Source organism: Branchiostoma belcheri, unplaced genomic scaffold, assembly GCF_001625305.1.
Source record: "Branchiostoma belcheri isolate BF01 breed outbred unplaced genomic scaffold, Haploidv18h27 scaffold77, whole genome shotgun sequence".
Taxonomy (NCBI): domain Eukaryota; kingdom Metazoa; phylum Chordata; class Leptocardii; order Amphioxiformes; family Branchiostomatidae; genus Branchiostoma; species Branchiostoma belcheri.
The window spans coordinates 671504-690132 of NW_017804431.1; the positions used below are offsets into that span (position 1 = coordinate 671504).

An 18629-nucleotide genomic window follows, 5' to 3' on the forward strand; every position below is an offset into this window, starting at 1 on the left:
TGACTAGAGTGACTGGTCGAAAACTCTAGGCTAGAAAAAATATCATTATTCTTTGTGTCGAAAAAAAAAAGCTTTAGCTTCATAGTATTACATAAAAATACCAACATGAACTTTTGCAACTCTTCTTAGATAGTAAAAGAGAAGGTTGTTACTTAAATTTAAGAACCTCACATCAAGATGGCTGCTGCGAAATCCAAATGTTCAGCTATCATTTTCAGACAGGGGATATAATAAAAGTTTGACATTGCGTTTGCTAACTGCTATAACCAAGCCAGAGAGCTTAGTGCAGAGACGGGAAAGGATTTGTCTTGGCTCAGTGTGTGGCACTTTTATTGCCTTTATTGCTACAGATTCTAAGAGTATGGTTTTATCAGTGACGCAGTGTAATAGCTCTTCAGATAGATCGCAAGAGATGAAATTGGTGCAGTGAATTAGCCTACTCTAATGTTGTTTCTTACCCCGGAAGAGGTGAATGTTTAACAGACCAGACAATACGGGAAACGTCGCGAGAGACAGTTTATGATACATTCGGGGTTTTACCAACATCATAACCATCTATCTTTTTGTTCGTAACAGTCACGAATTCCAGACTTTGAACATCTCTTCTGGCGTTTCAGACAATGTTATCTCCCCCGACGGTCTGCCCATTGAGAACACTATTATAGTCTACAGATCGGAATCACCATAGTGATATATACCTGAAGCGCGTAAGATGAGAGGCATGTGCAGCTGCATTCATCACACCTGTCAAAAATTTAGGAGTTTATTTCACGCCACATCGGCCGTTACCGACTTGCTTATGAATACAGAGGCTTTCTTCCACCTGCCGTAACTCGTCAGTGACGCGTTAGATAAAAGTAAGTCGTCGTAAATACCATCTCAAACGTCTTATCTGCTTCACCAGGTGTATTCGATGTCTGCAAATGATGTCTCCGATTTAAGCAAGTAGATAGTTTAGAATGATGTACTGTGTTAAAGCCCTTACTAACATGTTTCGGAAAGACTTTCTTGGAGACACTGACATTGCTACAGACACTTTGGTCAATACATTTTTACAGCTTAAAACAAAAAAAATTAACTTGAATCGAGCTTTCAATGTAATTATTTCCCCAAATCACCAGCAAGACCAGTACGTAGAAACTGAAAACATTTGGTTGATGCTGGGCTTGATTGCTTCAGCATTAGTCTATAATAAAAAAAAACAGATCACACGACCAGATGATGATGAAGTAAACCGTTGTGTCATTAATGAGCACTGAATTCAATCACTTAATGCCAATCGTCTAAATGCCTTTTATGCCCCAAAGACATTCTGAATCACAAACACAAACCGCACGTACAGTGAGGGCAGGCTTTATAATGTACATGAGTACATGGCGGATTTTGAGGAGATTATCTGAATAGACTATAAGTTGACGCAAGTCCACATGAACATGGCCACCATTGATCCATCGACCGAGGAAGTATAATGACAAAATCTCAACGGGACGATATAGTAATTTTGTCTTCCAATATACATGTAACAGTGGCAGCAGCATCGGCCTTGACTTTTATAAACTATGGGGAAATCAATGGCAAACCGAATCAAAACCCATTTTGTTCTTCCAAACATTCTGTAACGACCACTTGTAATCAAGTGTATCTAGATTGAAGTTGAAGATTGAATGGCTGCCGATAATTCATTTTTCATCTGTTTCATCCGACAAAACACACATCTGGTCATGTTCGATAAGCTGGGAGTTATGCTCACAGGCATATCGGGTAAGGCTTTGGTCTAGTTCGACTGAATCATTATGTGAAATGCTGTATCAAGGATATGTTTTTGGCGCATATGATATATTCCACGGTACGTCGGTGAAGGTAAGACATACAGGTAAATAGATACGCCAAAAACAGTTACCCAAACAACTGGATATGATTTTGGAAACGGTCAGATTAATTTGATATGATTTTGGAAACGTCGACTAGTATCACTCACGGACGGTAGTGGATACTACCTGGAACGTCTGACCGTTTCTAAAATCACATCCAGTTGCTTGAGTAACATATTTTTTTTCGTATCTTGTTACCTGGATGTCTAACCTTCACCGACACTGGCACCTCTGTTAGATCTCTAAGATACACCTCTGGTTGCAATGGCGGCTGTTAGCTCTAGATACACCTCTGTTAGCCTCCAGTGTCACTGACGAAAGGTAGTGAAATACTACCTGAAACGTCTGACCGTTTCCAAAACCATATCTAGTTGCTTTAGTAACTGTTTTTTGGAGATAAATTCCACGCTTCTAACCATCTAAAGATGAGTGTGTTTTGCCTGAAGAGTCGCCTGTGATGGAAACCTTATCCGGGCAATCATGAAAGTTGTTAGAATCAATAGTCTAAATGAATTATCAGGTTACTGGTCTCGCTTGAGGAGATATATAGTCCCCGGGGGTCTTTTGCCCTCGAATTCAAAGGCAACGTGAGGGTAAGGACTGATTTATCGAATAGCCTTTATGAGCCAAGAGCTTGGATCTTGTTATTTGTAGCTATGGTTTAAAGGTCTTCGTGTGTTTTGGTAGATTTGAAATTAATATGGACAGCGGGCAAATTGCCAGTGCACTACTATGTATATCACACTTGCATGCCAAGGACACGGTCCTCTGTCACCGTTTCAAAAAGGTTTTCTCACAGAAAAGCGACCTTTTCTTATTCATCAATCAATTTTATCCTGGAAAGCTTTCGCCTCCGGTGAAGAAATATGTGTTTAGCTTTCAGCAATTTTTCATCGTTTCTTCAAAGATTTGCCGGCAAAGAAACGATCTCTCGTGAGTGATAGGTCACGGTTATTATGTTTCGTCTACCACTCAGAGCAATTCCCAAAGCTTTTATCTCCAATAAAGACATATGCGAGTTGTCAACAGGAGAGGAGACCCAGAGAAGCTATTGAGGACAATCGTCACACAACGGTGAAAGCATATTTTGGGGGGAATTAACTTCGATCGTTTTGTATATAAGATCGAATCAAACGAAATAACTTGTGATACGGTATTCGGCACTGGGAATTCTTTCTGTCAGTCTGGGAATACTGGACCAGGGCCGCAGGGCTCGAAATTAAAGGTGGTCCAATGACCACTAAAATTTAAGCTGGAACAAGTAAAAAGACACTTTGGGACATTTTTGGGACAATAGAAAAAAATCAACATCAGAATGTCAGCCCTTCTTTTGTCAGGTACACGTACCTGCTCTTGGATCCGGAAAAGTCCCCCCGAATTTCCTGTCTACAATGAAATTATAGTGCACCTGGGAGTGAACATAAGCAAAATGAAGTTGACTTCAAATTGACGTCATACCAAAAAAAAAAAGGATTGGGGAGTTCATCCTCACTTCGGGACAATTGAAATGTATTTTTGGGACAGTGCTGGGACAATAGGAAGAAAAGTTAATTTCGAGGCCTAAGGGCCCCTCACATAGATCCAGTTTTGCTCACAACTTCGTAAAAAAAACTTATATGCTAATATTTCAGGAACATTGTAAAATCAATTTAAGGATTAACGCCACTTATTATTTATGCATCTTTGAGTATTGATATTCCAATTTTCATATTAAAAATCCTGCCACACGTAAGCACCAATATAACACTTAATTCTGTAACGCTTTTAATTTTGTCCGGTATGAAAACTGTGTTACAACTGTAAGATTATCTATGTTTTATTCATAAATGGCGAATAAACAGAATATCACGGGGGGTGTTTTCAACGTTTAACTCTAAATAGACTGAAATGGTATAGGGCCATAGTAGAAAGTGTCCTTATTTTTTCTTGTGTTTGTAAGATATAACATTAAACACATTGGTGCCGGAGAAATAGTTTTATAAGTCTTGACCATATTTTCGGTTTGTCTTTTTCACATAAAAATCTTTTGAATAGATGATCGTCTTACACATTATAGTAGGTTTGAAGAAAAAATACTGTACACATATTTGTCAGTAAGCAACTATGATAGACAAGATTTTGTAATAGACGTCTTACTCATCATCCATACTCTTGTCATAAAGATCATGTATAAATACGTAGCAGTTCAATAGTAAAAGTAATTCTTTTGCCCTTTTTGAAAAAAAAAACAATCAGAATGATACATATTCGTAAAGTGCACGTTTTATAGATATGTTACATCTTGTGCACCACTAATAACGTACAAGTTGGGACTGCTGATTTTAACAGAGGGAAGAGTGTAGAGGTCCGGTTTGTCCGAGGACTTGATAACGTTAAAAGTCTGTTCAGAGTGAACTTCCGGAACGTTCACGTCTGGAATTTCAACCTGGTTTTCTTCATCAACTTTACTCGGCCGGCCGGAGAACCGGCAACAGCAATGCGATGTTTTGCACAGTCTACTTGTCGATAACCTGTTATTTTTCTTCCTCCTTCTCTTGCAACGTATGTGTAGAAAAAACGACCCCCAAATTAGTATACCGAGAACTATGAAGCAAACTGTAGCCCCGACAATGTATTCCGTGTTCCTGCTAGTTCTCTCATCTTCCTGGGAGGCATAGTCAGAGTTCGTGGTTGGTTGTGAGTACGATTTTGTGGTGTCCACGTGCTCGTGATCATGTTCGAACGCGTTAGGCTTTGTCTCGTCCCCCTGAATAGGCGATCCTTTGGTGGCGTCGATACTAAAACCGAACATTTTCGCGCACATTTTCACGTCAAAATCCTCCGGTAGAGAGTCAGTACCCAGCGTTTTCCGTGTAGGTGTCACGGGCAGAATGATGCCAGAAATCTTTGTTAATTCTTCCGTCTCTGCGGAGTTTTCCGTGGGGCACCTGTAGACGACCGGCACGGAGTCGGAACCGTTGGGGTCCGACCCCTGCGGCCGGTGCCTCGACAGAGCCACGCGGACTCTGAACGAGCCTTTGACTACCGTCGTTCCGTTGGAGGACACCTCGTGCGAGCTCGGCACGTGCCCCGGAACGCACCGCGATTTCTCTTCCTCGTCAGACGTGACATTTGAGGAGCCAGACGCTCCACCTGTGGGAGTTTCCACACACGTCAAGTTCCCAAGCGGAACGGTGCACAGATATTGCCCGCGTAACGTTTTGGGATATTTGCAAGCCCCGCACACCCTCTGCGACTCGTTGTGAATGTGTTCCCGCAGCCATTTCGCCAACCACGTCAATCTACACGTGCATTTCCAAGGGTTTCTCTTCAGATTGACCTTTGCTAAGGAATCCATGCGCTTAAACACGCCTCTGTGCAGCCCGCGTAAGTTGTTGTCGGACAGGTCCAACTTGTACACGAACTTGAGCGCGTCAAACGCATCCTTCTCGATCGCGGACAGACCGTTGTTGGATAGAAGCAATTTTCTCAGTGTCGAAACGCTTTGAAAATCATTCCCCGTAATTGCTTTTATAGCGTTGTGGGAAATGTCCAGCTCCTCCAAGCTGTGCAGATAGCCCAGAAAAGGCACTCCTGTCAGGTTCGATCCACTAATGTTTAAGTAAAGCAATCTGGATAAGCGGCTGAATGCTCCTTTGGAAATGGCATTTAGATGAAACAGCTCGCCGAGATCCAGGGATTGCAGCAGGGGGAGGTACGCGAACGTGTTGGTTCCCAGGCACATGATGGGGTTTCTTCCTAACCGCAGCTCTCGCAAACTGGCCAGACCCGTGAAGGTATTCCATGTGACGAAGACGATCCTATTGCCGCGAAGATTCAGGGTCTTCAGTCCATTGAGTCCAGAGAAAGCCCTGTCCTGGACGCCGTGAATAAAGTTTTCACTTAGATCCAAGTCCGCCATGGCGGGGAATTTCAGGAACTGCCCAGACTCTAGTGAGGAGATATTATTCCCGTGAACCCGCAGTACTTTGGTGTTAACCGGTATGTCCTCCGGTATTTCTTTCAGACCAAGATCGTCGCAAAAGACGCGTTCCGGTGACAAGCGACAGACGCACACGGAGCACGGATGGGACTTCACTTGAACGGTAGTCATCGTATAAATCAACACGGTCCAAAAGCTTCCAGGCGTCATCGTCGATATCTTTGTCGCTGTTCTTTGACGAATAATAGTCTCTCAGTCACGCGGACTGAACCAAGATCGAATCTGAGTCTAAAGTCTTCGGATCCGGTAAGAGATGAAAACGGAAACAAAGGTGGCAGCCGCCGTACGTTCGGTGCCGACGGGTTCTTCTGCGGCTGTTTAACGGTTAAGCAATGTGAGGAGGAGGTTTGCCGGAATCGCATGACTGTATCGATTTTTTGCTTACGCCCCGCGTCATGGGTCCCTGATGGATTTATTATGAAGATCTGTAACGCCTGGCCGCGTGATGGCGTAGATAAGAGTCCGCATCGCAGAGATACAATCAGCAGCGTGTGTGGGAACCTCCATCAGCCGGCTGCGTTGATTGCGCCCGTAGGGACAGCTTTGTCGGGATGTAACGGCCCCTAACGCCGTCCCGCACGACAGAGGCGTCGGGAATGTTTGTCTTGCGGCGAGCAGAACTAATCCGAGAATACTTCCGGGGTTTGTGCAGCGGCTCAGCGTGGAGACTCCGTGTCTAAATGATAGACTTCTGGAAAAAGAAACAGGAAGGTTAACATGTGTATGGGAATACTTCCTTGCATTTTCTGTTACGCTGCCCAGTATATAATCAGCAAAGAGTCACCCTAGTCAGCAATCTGCAGAACTTGGTAGGTTCTATCTTTGATGTACATAACATGTCTGAACAATTCGTATGTAACATTTTACTTAGAGGATCACCCGATTTACACCAGATACAAACTGTAACATTTTGACAATCGAAATGATATAGTCCTGGAAAAAGTTACAAGAAGTCAACATGGATGATCAGAGAACCAACCTGTATTATCAAGAATCTCTAAACCGTGTCTAAATGATATAGTTCTGGAAAAGGAAACAGGAAACATTATTTCTTGTTTTGTACTTTGCAGTTAGATTTCTCTATCTATGTTTGTATAACGTCTGTGGTCTGCTTGTGGGTCATCTACTACCAGTTTCGACTGCCTTGATGTCCCGTGTACTGATGTGTTGTCAGTCCCCAATAAAGTAAAGTTAAGTAAAAGTCAACATGGATCATCAGCGAAACAACTTGTATTATCAAGAATATCTGAGCACAGCGTAAATTCCAACAGCATACGATTATTAGAAATATTAATTTTGTAGTCGTTATGGCAAGAATCATAGAATTAACTTGTATAATCAAGAATCTTTAAGCACAAATTCAACTCCAACAGCATAAAAATTACGATTATTTAAAAGAATATTTGTAGTCGTTGTGGTGACTTCAATAATCAGGGAATCAACTTGTATTATCCAGAATCTCTGAGCACAAAGTCAATTTCAACAACATGAAAGTTAGGATTATTTGTAGCCGTTATGACGACTTTGATAATCAGGTAATCAATCTGTATTATTAAGAATCTTTAAGCATAAAGTCGATCCAACAACAACATGAAGATTATTAAAAAAATTGCAGTCGTTATGGCGACTTCAATAATCATGGAATCAACTTGTATTATCAAGAATCTATGAGCACAAAGTCAATTCCAGCAGCATAAAGGTAAAGGTTATTTTTAAAAAAGTATCCGTAGTCGTCATGTCGACTTTAGCAGGTAATGGAGGCGCCGTCTTTAGTTCTGAAAAGAAAACTGGAAGTCAATTTCGATGAAGCAGAGAGTATTGAGAAACCTGCTATATCAGATAAATTTATTAACCACATCTTTTTGTAGCACGAAAGTAATCCAAATAACAAGACTACATGTCAGGAATATTTAGTGACTATCTGTAGTAGACTTGGCAAATTCAACACAGTATTTTGATGTTGAAAAATTGGAGTAATGTTAACTCGCAATCCCAAACCCTTTCTCTATAATATAAAAGATAACGTTTGCCAGTAGCTATAGACACAGGTATAGACGGGCATGGTTTATCAGTAGATCCCAGTGCCGTGTGTGCGAGTCGACATGCTGAGTAGATGATGGATAATACAATATAGATGTGTATAGAAGAAAGACTCATTGCAACAGCTAGACGCTCCCGTGATACCGATGTTTAACCCAATATATGTTGGTGAATATAGATCTTTGTAGAAATCTTTTTTTACCGGACATAAATGCAGGCATATCAGTATTTAGCATGGTATTCAACCTTCTATCTTTAATAAATATCTTACTATTATCTTAATACAACACGCTATCAATCAGCTGGGTAGACTCAAACGTTTCAGATAGTATCCACCAACTTTATTCAGTGCCTGATGAAAAATGGTGAATGCTACCTGAAAGATAGGGGATGTTATCTAAAATGTCTGAACGTTTTCTTCTTTTCAAAATCAGTTCCTTGATTTATTTTGTATCAAGTAATGTTCTATCTGGAGTTCTGAACTTCACGGACGTAATAACCATACGGCACGTTTTCGTTTTTCGAAAAAATAGGACCCAATAGTTGGATGGAGCATTAAGAGAGTGTCTGACCAGTACATCTAGTCTCTGCTATGTATCATTTTGCATCAAACATACAAGACTGAACTGAAAATTACCTCCACGTCTGGGTAAACTGCACTGTACACTGTGAATGTCTATGTACACCTTTACACATTCAAGCTTTAAAGTGTGCTTAAAGGTGGGATTTTGTGCAGTGCAAACCCAAGTTCTTAATTTTAGACAAACTGTAAAACTTGATACTGACGAATGTGAGACCATCCTGTCCACACAGACTCACACATAACTCTGCACGGTTTTAAGCACACATTGAAAATGGACTCAGACTGCACTGTACACTGTCTATGTGTACCTTAATACATGCTTTAAAGTGTGCTTAAAGATGGGATTTTGTGCAGTGCAAACCTGAGTTCTCAACTTTAGCAAACTGTAAAACTCTAGACTGATGAATGTTAGACCATCCTGTCCACCCAGACACCCACATAACTCTGCCGGTTTTTACGCACACACGCGCGGAACTCTATAGTTTTCCATTACACTCAGGTCTGACCCTGTCACTACAGTAAAACTAAGTTATGACAGTAGGAGACAATTTGCAGCGGTCTGCTGGGCTCCCAACATCATGAAGAATAGCCTCGCTTTTGTCAACCAGACGATAGGACGCAAGCGATATCCATCCTTAATACTCTGTAGATAGTTAATTATACCCAATCGGGAAGATCTTAATTGAAATAGACGTCTTTCCATTCAGTTCCTGGCAGTAAGTCAAGCTGGCGTTGGTGTGCAGAGAGGAAAAACATCGCTGATGACGTCAATCAGCTCCAACTCTATGATACGTGTGTGACAGTTGTGAGGCGGCGATGTCGGCACTTTTAGTTAGATCTACTGGAAAAGGCAATCCACAGCTTTTAGGTTCCTTTCACGCGGCAATCATCTGATTATCTGCAGTTATTTGATTTGCCTCCGCATCTTTTATGGAAATAAAGTGGATGCGGTGTGAAAGCTCCCACGCTTACTGAACTTTGTCGTGCGTAGTAGTCTTAAATCCTTCATTGTACTGCGAAATAAAGTGTTTTTATCTTTCATGAATGAGGCAGAACACAGCATTGAATAGAATAAACGATTTCTTCACATTGCTTGCCCATGATACAGCAGTAGGTGAGAGGCTGCCTCATCGGGAACAGTTGATGAGGAAAATCTACAACCCTCAAACCGTTACAAGAAACGAAATACATAAATTAAGCTTTATAGCAAGGAAAACTAGAACATAATTGGATGCTATAAAACCAGGAGCATTACAGCCTATAGATCTGTGAAAACATCTATTAGTATGGGGAAAAATTACAACACAAAAACCGTTACAAGAAAATTAAAAGAAAAATTACAGTTTTAACAGGGAAAGCTAGAACATAATGGGATCCTATAAAACACCATTTATGTTACTACATACATGTATATCACTGATGTAAGAGTGAGCAGTCAAAGGGAATTATGCGTATTGTCAGTCAGCAGTAGTACATTCTCTCCAAGCCGACGACCGCAGATATTATTTATTACAACATAGCCACCTAAAACCCATTCATTTCATTCACGCCAGGCACTATTGTTTGTTAGTCTTCGTTTTCATAAAAACACGCCCAGTAATCCTGTAAGCTATGCCTAAAGATTTAATAGAAGAAAGCTTTCCTTTGGTGATGCTCCAACTCATCCTCGAGACGTTTGTATAATGTAACAGCACTTACTGTACGGGTCAGTAATAGAAGGAAATCCATTATGTCTTTACCTGCATTCTAAAGACAGCCCGTTGAAAGCTATAAACCACTGAGACTATAATAAATGACTGCTGTTCTTAATCGCTTTAGGATAGTAAAACATGAGTTAAACCTGTGTTATATGGACTTGGGGGATTACTTTACTGGCTCGTAATAATATTACAGTTACCTTCACCTTGTTCTTAATTCTTTTTAGTGCTGTATTAAAAAAAATATTACAAAATGTCATTTTGTCGTTGTGATTTGTCGTTTCAGTTTGCAATCAATGAAATGGACATACAATATTAGGTTTAAAATCGGTTATTTGGTGGCTTATGTCGTAAAACCTTCTACTGGTGTTACAAAATTGGAAGCATATTTCTAATATTCGTCTATTGATAAACAGACAACTTCCAAACGGTTCAACCTTTTTTTAAAATTTTTCTTACTACTGTGGTAAAACATTAAAATTATTTTTTCGTCGAGATTTCTCATTTTAGTTACTAGTCGACTAGTCATGGAAATGAACATACAGTATTAGCTTTTAAATCGGTTACTCAGTGGCGTATGTTGCACGGATGCCATTAAATTGGACGCATATTCGTCTATTGATTAAAAAACCATCCCAAACGTTTTAACCAATTTCCTACGGTTCGCCTGCAGGTGGTCACATTGATGCATCCTCCTGGTTCTGCCGTTGCCATGGCAACACGTCTCCATGACGGATGAGCCTGGTGACGCGGAGTGACGTGCGATGATGGGTTAATACGTCACGATGACGTGTGCGCCGCATGCTCGGAGGAGATAGGCGCGTGCAGCATCACGAGTGCTCCAGGATTAACACAGGCTTTGCAAAGTTTGAGCACATCTGTATCACCAAGTTTATAGAGAGATTCATGTACAAATGTATCAACACTGACATTTAAACATGTGTTGGTGTTTATGTCTATCTGTACAGGGCACGCCTGTAAAGCAGTATATTGTACTGAGTGCGCCTACCCTGTATAAAGAAAAAAGAAATAAATAAATAAATACATGAATCTCTCCATAAGGCCACACCAATTTAATTTGCTGTTTCTCGGAATTTTTTTCTGATTTGCAAAAAAAAAAAGATTCTGGTTCTGAATCAACTAAAAATGCTCATATTTTGCCCCCCAACAGTTAAGGAAAGTCCTTTTCTTCCTAGTTTCTACAGATTTTCCATGTATCAGAGCAGTGGTTTGATTAAAAGTTCAAAATTTATTGTCAAGATATTAACCAGGCCTTTTGTGTTGACTTCGTGGATCCTATCTAAGCATTTGGGGCTATAATAGGATGCCTAGACTTTTATTTTTATTTTTTTCGCCCTGTCGCTTCATTTTTTTTTTCTGAAAAAAAATTCGAGAACCAAGAAATTAAATTGGTGTGGCCTTAAGACAGGCTTTGCAAAGTCTCAGCACATCTGTATTACCGAGTTTATAGAGTGATTCATGTACAAATGTCAGTGTTGATACAAGTGATACGTTCTTCGAAATTCACTGGGCCATTTCTAGTTTGGTGTGTTAGAGGGTGATAAAGTGAACGACTGCTACATTTTATTGCATACTTACAAATCCCCCATACAGGCTATTTCGAGTCTTTAAAATGCAGCGTCGAACTTTAAGGAAAAGAAACACGGCGTATGTATAACGTAAGCCACTGAAACCATTTAAAATGAATATCAAAAATCATACGCTAGATCTAGCCCACTTCTATTTTGATGATCATGGCTATAAAAATTACAATATCTAAGGATTATTTTATAATTCAAAATCTTTCATAAATTAGTAGAATCAGTGGCCTCGATGCAGCAACGAAATTGCATCCAAAGTAACGCTTGTAGATGTCTTTAGATGTCATTAATATTAACTTAATTAATTGATATAATCTTTGGAAAAAGATAATCATTATTGTGCTCATTTTCGACGAAATATTATTAATACCAACTTATTTATATAAAGATGTTATCATTCCGGTGTGATGTGATAACTATTGAGTTACAAAAGTGTCTTGAAGCCCGGCAAAATCAATTAGAGCCTATCCTCGTCAGAAACTATCGGCTTTAGTATTATTTACCACCACAGTCTGGCCCGACGCTTAATTAGAAAGCTCACGTGGAACGTAATTACCTGGAAAATTGGTTTCACGGACAATGAATTAACGAATTACGTTTAACAATTATCTGAGCAATACGTGATGCACATTCCGCAATACGTAATAAATATAGCCTCCATAGCAGGCCAAAAGCTGGGGGATTTGGGGGTCTTCAGGGTCTTTGGGATCTTTTATGTGCTATTTTATGATTGCATATAGACAACATAGCCGGCCTGGTTGAATTACCCTCGTTTTTTTTAGAATTGGGCTAATCAGAAAACAGCAAAGACCACCAAACCCCCAGTTCTATAAGCCTGCTACGGAGGCTAATCAGAAAACAGCTGAAGACCACCAAACTCCCAGTTCTATAAGCCTGCTACGGAGGCTAATCAGAAAACAGCCGAAGACCACCAAACCCCCAGTTCTATAAGCCTGCTACGGAGGCTGAATAAAAAAAATAAGCGGATCCTATGCTGGGTAGAGAATTTTTACAGTCGCTTGATTCAGTTTGTTTTATGTAATGCTCTGAATCTTATTTGTTTATTTATTTGTTTATTTACCATTTGCACGTATATTAAAAACAATTACACAATCAAATAATAATAATAATCAAAGAATGTGCGGGGTAGGCCAGAAACCTGGGTGGTTTTTCTAGAGGCCTACCCCAAGCAAAGATAACTTATGACAAAACATATTCAAATTAAACATCAAAATTGAACAATGAAATAATTAAACAATGATTAATTAAACAAAATCAAGACACAGAAATAACAACTGAAGTGTATAAACTAACTAAAACGAAATTAAACAAAAGTCTTATACCTGTAATTCAGGAAGATGTTACAGATTAAACTGATTAAATAATTAACATAAGAATTAACGATTAAAACAAAATATTAACAATAACAATAACAATGGCTAGCCATGATCAACCCGTGATGTACATTAGTTATGGCAGTAAGGTATTTAACGTGGTCGAAGTGTGGCTCTCCTTGAGAATTAGCGACAATTCAGATTTTGTGGGTCTGACAATGTTAATAAAGTTCCTTATGGTCTATGTAACCCAACTAATAACAGAAACCGTCTTTCTGGAAAATAAATATCTTTCTCCCTGTGTTTATGAATGAATGAATGGATGAAGACTTTTATTGCACATTTCTGCCACACTTGGCTAACTACAGGTCACAACAGAACATGATGAATGGACACGGTTAACAGATACAAAATTAACTAACTATCGTTATATAAATTCAACCTCTCCTTGCTTTTCAGTTATTGTAGATATAGAGGTACAGATCTGTTTTTCGATGGGTGGTTTGTTTAGTTTCATTGATGTCCACACGTGCACTATCGCCCCAGCTGAGTGCAGAAAACTGTTCCATAATGCATCGACCGTCCCCTAAGCAGCAGACAATGTTACAGACAAATTACTGATAAGAGCCTGCCTAAGGACTGATGGGAACTGTTAAAAGGAACGAGCTTCCTTGTTACAACAGCCACGTTCAGGCCTGTCTATTACACATCACTGTGATTGTGATGGAGTTCATACAAGGCCATTGCACGTAGCATACATCAGTTGCACCGTATCTAAAAGCATCGAATTATACATGCCATTCAGCTAGTCCGTACATAACGTTAAACATAACATGATTAAGCCCCTTTCTACATACATATATGTCTGAACATCAGTCAACATGAATAAGTTACTAATCTCAATATCATAAAGTTACTTCCATCAACGGTTGACATTTCAAACTACTCTCATGTACCATTAACGTTTGCTTCTCACAAACTGCCTAAGGGTAGAAAATGCACTACGTCTAGCAGAGAGACAAAACTCCTTCACCAAATACTAGTATTAGAAGTTCCTTGACATACAGATTAAGCAGCCACCTTCAATATTTATTATGACCGACAGTAACCTAATAGTATGGTGGGTTGTGCCTCTCACGAGTTATTATTATGATGGGCGGGAAGTTAGTCCGAGAGAAAAGTAATCTGAAGTGGCCTGCCGGCAACTTGACCTGCTGTGCTGCCAGGCAGAGCCAAGAGTTGTCTGGACGCAGCTGGAATTATATTTCTTTGCCAGCGGCTTTCTGTTTTACTATAGGGTTGACTGACCTTTAATAACAGTATCGCGAGTCCAAATCTGAATTTAAGACTGTTTCTTATCAAACCATCACAATCATGAACGTTTTCAAATTCGCATTTCTTTATTTTTTTCAGTTTTACTAGGTCGGAATGGCCTTGGCAGTATCAGGGGTCCAAATCTAAATCTAAGACTTTTCTTGTGACACAATTAAGAACGTTTTTAAATTTGCATTTCTTTTCTTTTAAACCGTATCACACACATATGCAATTTGAGGCTATCTATAAACTAACAGACATTATTAAAATCTAGTTTCGTATTAACATCGGCAACGTAGTACGTCGGTGAATGTTGAATCTCCAGGTAATAATTTAACATACGCCAAAAACAGTTGCACAAGCAACTGGACATGCTTTTCTCTTTTAATAGGGTGGAATGACTGGCATTACAAAATTATATCCAGTCGCATGAGTAACTGTGTTGGCGCCTGCACATACAAGCTGCTCTTAACAACAACAAAGAAGTACTTACGAGCAATTGAAATCGACAAGTTGCAATGAGGAAGATGCCGCGGTAACTAACCAGAGGATTTTAGAACTATAGAACCAGAAAGTCGATAGTCATGGAGACGCCTGTTAGTGCACCAAATACCCCTCATGTATGTAATTTATTTCAGCAAACCTATTTATTTCTATAGTATTACCCCAATTGTTCTATAAATCGAAACATAAAGCAACATGACTCTCCCAAAGAGGCTTCAAAAACTGCAAGTTGGCAATACTCTTTGTCTCAAACGACGTTATGCACGAATAACATTGACACAAGCATCGGTAAAATTGAACAGAGAAAGTTTCGGACGTTTCGAGTGACATTCGCCTCTCTTCTTCAGAGAACCCCACTCAGTCATAGCTAAGGGACAGTAGCAGTTCCTACGGTATCTTTGTCTTGTTCAAGGATGTTTTTCCAGTTGTAAGTGTTGACCAGTTCTATTAGTTCATTAGTGACGCTGAAGAATATAATAGTGGATGTCACTTTAAACGTCCGAAAAATTCATTGATCAAACGTTCAGAAGTAATCTCTGCAATTTATCCAGTAGTATAGTTTGAATTCATTTTCTATGAATATTGGTTCTAGACGTACAGAGTTAGGTGATACCCATTAATAAAATACGTACATTGAGAAAGGCACCAAATAGCTTTAATTGCATCGAGGCCAAACGGTACCCCCAGGCTGCTTTTTACCATTGCCGATTCAGCTGAAGGAACACCCCACTCAACCAAAGCTAAGGGACAGTAACAGTTCCTATGGTGTTGTCTCACATAGGAACTATCTTATCTCCTTTGCATATTAATGAACATTACGAGTCTCTAGAATGTACAAACAGTTTTCTCCAGTTGTCCATGTCTGTTAGTTCAATAGTGACGCTGAAGAAGAGTGGATGTTACTAGAAAAGTTCAGAAGTAATTTCTGGAATCTATTCAGTTGTAGAGTCTGAATTTACTTTCTATGAGTAGTGGTTCTAGCTATGGGAGAGAAAGACAGACAGACAGATTGGTTCTAGACTTTAGGTGGTATCCATTAATAAAAGACATAAATCGCAAAAAGCACCAAATGGCATTAATTGCATTGGCCAGACGGTACCCTGAGGCTGCTTTTTACCCATTGCCGATCCAGTTGAAGACACACGACGGCGCGAAGAGGGGCATTAGTGCCGCTACACACACAGATAACATCTCCTATACAAAAAAGGAACGTAGTTCAAAGTGAATTGCCCAAGTAAGAAGAATTAGATATCTCGTAAGTGTGCCCGCGGGGCGTCTATCTTACCAAGAGTGCGAGGCACTTCGTCCGAGAACGTTAAAGCAAACAGATCTAGTCTCAGGGGTGGAAGCTGCAGACACGCAGCAGACTTTTTACTCACAAATAGTTTATGGAGGGTTGATTCGTTTCTTGACGTGCAGTTAATCAAACGGGCGAGCAAAAGTGTGGACTTGGCAGTATAAAGGCATGACAGTAAACAGTAGTCTAAGAGTTGTCACTCGTTACCCCTGCAGGTTTTGGTGAGTATTAATGAAAGTCTATCGCAAATACATGCCCGAGGGCTAATTGCAGTTACAAACAACATGTATAAAGAAAGAAAATACAATGGTATGTGAGACCATATACTTGTATTCCTGTGACTGTAAAATTCCCGAGGTGATGAATTTGCGTGCTCACGAGACCAGGCGACGAAAAATGCTGACAGATCGCTGGTGAGTGAGAAAGCGAGGCGAAAACAGATGATTTTGTCCGACTGCTCACCGCGGCTTGTTAACAAACATTACCCAAACAATTCCTCAGGAAAACCAAACTGTCCTTGACACCCAGAACGACACGTTATATATCGTACACGCGCCGTACATAGCTTAGGGAAGCTGATATTGATTCAAACATACATATACAACCCCCACATACCATCAGTCAGTATTAGATATGGATATCGAATCATGTTTATGCAGGAAGATATTGATTCAGATGATCCGAGTAATATATCTTTAACATCGAGTCGGATTTGTTCGGAATACGTCAAGACAAATTGCTTCGTCATAGAAGCTTGTGGAAATCATTTTAGCAATATGTTACTTAAAAGTGACAACTAACTGTCAAATTGTGGCAACACTGTAGCTTAAGTACTTTGACATAAAATATTGATTATTTTAAACATCTTATCTAACTCAGAATCATTTCTATATAATAAGGCGTTCTAAATGCTGACACGGTTTATCGTTGGAATCTTTTTAGATAATGCTGTTTGTCTTCATGATTTTGTAATTAAAGGTCGTTCTTTCATGTGCTTCTTTTCTTTAGTTTCAAGGTATTTTCTTTGTGTGTGTGTGTGTGTGTGTGTGTGTATATGTGTGTGTGTATGTGTGTGTGTGTGGCTGTGTGTATGCATAGGTTTGTGTATGTATGTGTGTGTGCATGTGTGTATGTATATGTATGTATGTATGTGTGTTTTGTGTGTGTGTGTGCATGTGTGTGTGTGCATCTGTGTGTGTGTGTGTGTTTGTGTATGTGTATATGTATGTGTGTGTGTATGTATGTGTACCTGTACCTGTCTTTGTTTCTCTACAGTGGGCTAAGAGCTATTTTCACACACATCATTCCCAACGTACAACCGCGGACCTCCCACTTGGCCTTTACTTGACATTACTACATTAAAGAAACACTTAGTCTGAGTGTAAACCACCAGATATGCATCTGCCACTCAGAGGGTTTTACATCCGTAAAGAAGATTGAAGGAATGGTATCGATTATTCCGCACATCACGCCAAGACATTAAGACGGTTTCTGGAAGTTATGGTAAACAAGCAGCCTCCTAGCTCTTACCAATATCTACTCGGGTAAATCCTGATTGATAGTGGAGCACTTCAGGAGACTGCTGCATAGCGATAAGGTTTCCATTGAAAACATATAAAGCCTTTTGAGTTATACTGTTCACAGACAGACAAACAGATAGACAAACGGACAAGCACTACTGAAAACATAACCTTGAACAAGGTAACTAGCTACCTCCCCACTCCTACCAATACCCACACGGGTAACGTCTGCTGAACAGATTTTACGCCGCAGTTCCAGAAAAAGTCGCTAGGGGACCCAAACTCATGTCCCTTTTTTCCTAGCCTAAGAGCTATTTACCATCCGAAATTCGTGACCCTAGCTATAGCATGTCCAGATCATGAGATATCAAAACAGGAAGCTCTGCTGCAGCACCAACAAAACCCGCCAGGGGCTCCAAAATCTAATCATTTCTAGGTCTCATCAAGACCTACCCACCTACCAAGTTTCATGACAATACATGCAAAGCTTCTTGAGTTATACTGTTCACTGACAGACGGACAGACAGACAAAAGGACAAACACCACTGAAAACATAACCTTGGAGAAGGTAACTAGCTACCTCGCCATTCCTACCAATATCTTCTGAACTAAATCGTGATTCATAGTTCAGCACTCTAGGAGACTGGTTCGAAGCGATAAGCTTTACAGGGGAGTCTACTGAACAGATACTAATCACTACTCCGCCGTGAGAGCTGAATCGAGATAAAGAAAATCGGATTTGGAGGAGACGCATTGTGAAGATGCAAACTCTTAGGGAGACAGGGCGATGTGTTTTTGTGGAAGGAAGCTAGTGCACAAACATCTATGTAAGGGTGGCGGCGCCTCTCAACGGAAGTGGTATTTTGAATGTTCTACGGATATGCAA

The 18629-nt window shown here is 40.0% G+C and overlaps 1 protein-coding gene across 1 annotated transcript in view; it reads right to left on the reverse strand.

The window, feature by feature from the left end:
* LOC109485562 (leucine-rich repeat-containing protein 4B-like) overlaps window positions 1–5772 on the reverse strand; it is a 46790-nt gene extending 41018 nt beyond the window's left edge. Inside the window, exon 1 of the mRNA XM_019789250.1 lies at window positions 4449–5772. Coding sequence (XP_019644809.1) covers window positions 4449–5772 — 1324 coding nt within the window. The remainder of the gene's footprint in view (window positions 1–4448) is intronic.
* Window positions 5773–18629: the final 12857 nt, after the last annotated feature.